Source organism: Sinocyclocheilus grahami, unplaced genomic scaffold (genome assembly GCF_001515645.1).
Source record: "Sinocyclocheilus grahami isolate Dianchi unplaced genomic scaffold, SAMN03320097.WGS_v1.1 scaffold51.1, whole genome shotgun sequence".
NCBI lineage: Eukaryota > Metazoa > Chordata > Actinopteri > Cypriniformes > Cyprinidae > Sinocyclocheilus > Sinocyclocheilus grahami.
Window position 1 is genome coordinate 2,222,083 of NW_015505230.1, and position 5,854 is coordinate 2,227,936.

The following is a 5,854-nucleotide window of genomic DNA, read 5'->3' on the forward strand; positions in this document are numbered from 1 at the left end:
TCTTAATTTGTGTTCTGAAGATGAACGAAGGTCTTACGGGTTTGAAACGACACAAGGGTGAGTAATTAATGACAGAATTTTCATTTTTGGGTGAACTATCCCTTTAAAGAAATCCAAAAGTTCTGGCATAATTTACTCACATTCAAAAGAAGATATTTTGAAGAATGTTGGTAACCAAACTATTACTCCATAGTATGGAAAAAAATGACTACAAGTCGATGGCTACTGTCCGCTGTTACCAACATTCTTCAAAATATCTCTTTTTGTGCTCAACAGAAGAAAGAAACTCATAAAGGAGTAAATGATGACAGAATTAGCTTTAATACAACGTACAAAGTTTGTCTTGACACACTTTTCTAGTTTTAACTGACATCTCTTTTTACCACAGATTAAAAACAGCAACAGCATGAAGGTGACAAGATGTTTAAAGCTGGTTTCCACCTTCTACAGCTTCCTCACTGTAAGTAAATGTAATTTGGTATATAATGAGTAAGTAGCCCACTAATAGTGAATGAGCACCTCCAAATAAATGATTCACATTTTCTTTCGCTTTCACACGCTGTAGTTGAGTGGGGGCGCGACTGCAGGATTTGGTATATGGTCACAAAAAAAACATCTGAAGTGTTAAAAACTGTTAATGATACTACACTCGCCATGATCCTGTCGCTGGGGGCCCCGATGCTGATCGATACTCAATCCGCTGATTGCTCTGGGCTGCATCCTTGCTCTGATGGGCTTGATTGGCTTTTGTGGTACTTTGAAGAAAAAATATAAAATTCTCAAATTCCTTGACATAAAATGCAAAATATACTGCCTGTTTTAATTTGTCTGTTCTTTTTCACTTTCGTTTCAGTTTTCATCATTGTACTCATCATCTTCATCCTCCAGCTGATCGCTGCAGTGTTTTTCCTCCACCCAAATTCGGTGGTAAGAGCAAAATGAGATTAGTTTTCAAGGATTGCTTGCAAAATGTTATTCATTGTGGAGAACAGACTTAGGGGTTATTGCATCTAAAGTCTTCATATGTATGTATGTGTATATATATATATATATATATATATACACATACATACATATGAAGACTTTAGATGCAATAACCCCTAAGTCTGTTCTCCACAATGAATAACATTTTGCAAGCAATCCTTGAAAACTAATCTCATTTTGCTCTTACCACCGAATTTGGGTGGAGGAAAAACACTGCAGCGATCAGCTGGAGGATGAAGATGATGAGTACAATGATGAAAACTGAAACGAAAGTGAAAAAGAACAGACAAATTAAAACAGGCAGTATATTTTGCATTTTATGTCAAGGAATTTGAGAATTTTATATTTTTTCTTCAAAGTACCACAAAAGCCAATCAAGCCCATCAGAGCAAGGATGCAGCCCAGAGCAATCAGCGGATTGAGTATCGATCAGCATCGGGGCCCCCAGCGACAGGATCATGGCGAGTGTAGTATCATTAACAGTTTTTAACACTTCAGATGTTTTTTTTGTGACCATATACCAAATCCTGCAGTCGCGCCCCCACTCAACTACAGCGTGTGAAAGCGAAAGAAAATGTGAATCATTTATTTGGAGGTGCTCATTCACTATTAGTGGGCTACTTACTCATTATATACCAAATTACATTTACTTACAGTGAGGAAGCTGTAGAAGGTGGAAACCAGCTTTAAACATCTTGTCACCTTCATGCTGTTGCTGTTTTTAATCTGTGGTAAAAAGAGATGTCAGTTAAAACTAGAAAAGTGTGTCAAGACAAACTTTGTACGTTGTATTAAAGCTAATTCTGTCATCATTTACTCCTTTATGAGTTTCTTTCTTCTGTTGAGCACAAAAAGAGATATTTTGAAGAATGTTGGTAACAGCGGACAGTAGCCATCGACTTGTAGTCATTTTTTTCCATACTATGGAGTAATAGTTTGGTTACCAACATTCTTCAAAATATCTTCTTTTGAATGTGAGTAAATTATGCCAGAATTTTTGGATTTCTTTAAAGGGATAGTTCACCCAAAAATGAAAATTCTGTCATTAATTACTCACCCTTGTGTCGTTTCAAACCCGTAAGACCTTCGTTCATCTTCAGAACACAAATTAAGACATTTTTGATGGAATCTGAGAGCTGTCTGACCCTGCATAGACAGCAACACAACTGAAATGTTCCCAAGTCCAGAGACGTAGCAAGGAGATCTGTAAAATAATCTATGTGACATCAGGGGTTCAACCGTAATTATACGAAGCTACGAGAATACTTTTTGTGTGCAAAAGAAAAAGAAATAACGACTTTATTCAACAATTCGTCTCCTCCGAGTCACCCTGTAGCGCCATTTTGGAGAATATCCGCTGGAGGTAAACAGCGTATGGTGTTCTGTGTCAGCCGCGTCACGCCGAAACTGTTTCCTCCGTTGTTGTGATTTGATCTGAACGGAAACGGCGTATCGTTTTATGCCTGTCAAATCCACTCAAAGAAATTTCATTTGTGTCAAGGGAACTCTCATTTGAGGAACTTGCACCTTATAGTATCCAAACTTTGGTACAGGCAGAAAGACATACTCACACCAGTGGGATGCGTCCTGACAGATCAGCAGCGGTATCAAGCAGTTCCAGAGCGGAGAAGTGATTCTGGCAAAGATGTGTATGTTTTGGCTCCTCTTAAATGTTCTCTCCACATCCACCCTTAGAGAATGTGGTCGTGCTTTTATTTTTGATGCTGTGCATTTCCCACCTACACAAGGTTCTTCTAGAGGTGCTAAAAGCTCACATCCTCACAAGTGTACAAGGTTCATGCAAAAGGAAATAATGTACCATGCACAATGACCACAAACAAATGTCTTACAGTAAGAGCAGGCAGGTCAACAACAAATGCCGATAAACTTATATTTAAAAAAAGTTATTTTTAAAAGTGATTTTTACTGTTCAAAAACGTTTGACTGGTAGTGTGTGTGTGTGTGTGTTCAGATGCCACTTGGTTTGTTTTGTATCTAATAATATTTTATAATTTTTACATGTGGCTTAATAGTCCAAATACATTTCTGGGCCTATTATAATAATAAATCTGAGGTGACTCCGAGATTAATGCTGATTTGGCTCGCTCTCATTCATTTTCAAACAGGGCACTTCCATCATTGGCAAATAATTATGTGATGCATTTGCTGTTTTTAGACCATCCACTCCCACAAGCTGCAGTCATATATATATATATATATATATATATATATACACACACACGCACATTTTTTTAAAATGTATTTTTTAAAATAAATATATAAATATATTTTTCATATATTATATAAATATATAATAACTAGTCTTAGCTGTTCAATTTAAGTATATACACACACATATATATTTTAAAATAAATATATAAATATATATTTCATATATTACATAAAGAATATATAATACACACACACACAATATATATACATTATATTAATACTCCTTTAGTGTCCACAGGGAAGCAAATTTATTGCGTTCAAAGCAAATGGCAAGGACAAATATAATCTGAATTAAGGACATACTTTGAAACAAGTAACAAAAACTAGACTGACAATCATATGGACTGGATACTTCCAGAGCAGTCCTAAAATGTTTTATCACCTATATTGAAGTAAAACATGCATCCATCTTGCATCCATTAAAATAATCAGTATACATTTCAAAGCTACTGCACAATGACAACCAGACGCATTTTATCTGAGCATGTTGTAAACAGACACTGGAGTAGTTTGAAACTTTCCTAAAAAGCTGAGACTTTGGCATGTGAATTTCTGATTCCTGCAGTTTCATGCAGTATTTTCCCGGCTGTTCTCATCATGATATCACAGTTCAGTGTACTGGCAGCCACACATCACACTGAGATAAACCCATCCCATTTCATTCAATCCCTGAGGGGCCTGTTTATGTAACTAAAATTATTCATTTTAAGGGGCTTATGCCATATTCTTACTGTTTGGTTGGCATTTCATCCTATACATTGGCAGTACACTTGTGAAAGAGTCTCTCTTCTGGTGTACATGTGTGTAAGAGAGAGAGGGACTGAGTGAGTGCATGTGTGTGAATGTTTGCCTTCAAGTATGAGTGTTTGTTGAGAGATGATCATTAACATCCACAGCCGCTCTGTTCATCAGGGGGCGTGTCTTGCAGACTCAGGCCTTTGTGATTGGTTAACATGCTCGGGTCTCCATCCAAGCTCTCGTTCATTTTGTCACAGATGATGTCAACCAGCCGCTCAAACACCTGCTTGACGTTAATGTTATCCTTTGCACTGGCCTCGAAAAACTGGAAGCCCCATGAACCTTGTTGGTGAATCCAGCTTGTGTTACAAAATCATTATTTCTATATAAAGTAAAATTTGGTTAAAATAAGTATAAAGTCATCTGTTTATTTTACAAATTTGTAAACGTTTTTCAATTTTTTTTTTTAAATCAAATTATTTTTTCAAATTGATTTATCTTCACCTTCACCTTCACACACACACACACACACACACACAAGTGAATCATATCTACATTCTGCCTACTGCCATCTTACATGCTGAAAGATTTTTTTGTAAATATTATGTAAAATATCTATTAATGTAATTACAGAAATTGTTATGAATGCTATCTTTAAATTGAATAGTGTGATATCATATATATATATATATATACACCCCTACACACACACACACACACATTTTATATCAGCCATCAAAAAATCCACATTGGTCGATCACAACATACAGTATAATACTACACTACATGATGCATTATATCTAATATCTATTGGGCATTCACACCCTTTGAGCAACACATTTGCTCCCAGTACTTTGAAATGCCTGTATCATTACTTCCTGTATTTTTTTGTCCATATAAGGTTCTGAAGCACAAAGGAAATTCAGAGGGTGATGTAGCATGAACAGGGTCCAAAATGAGCACTCACCAAGCACTGAATGAGAGTAGCATTTTCAAGTAATTTTTCTCCCAAAATGTAAATAATTTATTCTCCCCATAATGTCCTTTCAAGCCTGTTTTTTATGTGAAACACAGAAAGGTGAATTTTTGAAGAATATCCATGCAACTCAATGTTATATAACAGAAATCCAAGGCAACTGGGTCTGTAAAACTCAAAAATGACCAGAAAGGACCATAAAAGTATTATAAATATGGCACATATGACTATGTAAAAAATAATGCAGAATACAATTTCATAGCCAATTAGAAATATATATATATTTTTGGCAGGGATTGCAAAAAAAGATAAGTTTGGAACCTGTGCATGCTCAAGTCTCCATTTACAGGCTTTTGTGTGTGTGTGTGTGTGTGTGTGTGAATGATGTTTTTATGGTCCTGTAACATGCCTAGCTCATTAGCCAGTCTCTGGCCGTCTTCTCTGGACACCAGTCTGTCGTCCTCCAGATCACATTTGTTCCCCACCAAAATCACCTGAGCGTTGTCCCATGAGTACGTTTTAATCTGAGTCGCCCTGGAACACACACACACACACACACACACACACACACACACACGAATACAGTCAACACTGACATGCTCAAAACGTGCTCGTGTCCGCCCCCTTTGGGACCATTATGAAATGTGTGGCACTTTAACAAGGAACATTTGACCTTTCAATCATTCTCACTACCTGGGGTCATCGCAGGATGTCTTACTTTGGGATTTAGCATCTGACTCTAGGACTTTAAATAAAGGAAGTAAACTCACCAGTCTTGCACAGCGTAGAAGGATTCTTGGTTAGTGATGTCATACATTAGCAGGAAGCCCATGGCCCCTCTGTAGTACGCTGTGGTAATAGTGCGGTACCTCTCCTGCCCTGCTGTGTCCTGACGAACAACATACAAGAAAATACAGCCATCAA

General features: G+C 36.9%; 1 protein-coding gene across 1 annotated transcript; it reads right to left on the reverse strand.

Annotated features, from left to right (window-relative positions):
- Positions 1–3,418: 3,418 nt before the first annotated feature.
- Positions 3,419–5,854, reverse strand: LOC107583250 (GTP-binding protein Rab-3D-like). Its single transcript, XM_016269395.1, has 3 exons — positions 5,701–5,854; positions 5,341–5,464; positions 3,419–4,288 (listed from the first exon to the last, which is right to left on the reverse strand). Exons 1-3 carry the CDS (start codon positions 5,760–5,762, stop codon positions 4,100–4,102), a joined length of 375 nt encoding a protein of 124 aa, XP_016124881.1. The 5' UTR covers positions 5,763–5,854; the 3' UTR covers positions 3,419–4,099.

What these genes read in the sequence shown, in the direction of transcription:
- LOC107583250 (XM_016269395.1), bottom strand. Translation starts at nt 5,762, where the DNA reads ATGGGCTTCCTGCTAATGTATGACATCACTAACCAAGAATCCTTCTAC. An exon ending in TTCTACGCTGTGCAAGACTG is followed by an intron (nt 5,465 to 5,700) that starts GTGAGTTTACTT and finishes TGTGTGTTCCAG; the next exon opens with GGCGACTCAGATTAAAACGT. An exon ending in AGAGACTGGCTAATGAGCTA is followed by an intron (nt 4,289 to 5,340) that starts GGCATGTTACAG and finishes CAAGGTTCATGG; the next exon opens with GGCTTCCAGTTTTTCGAGGC.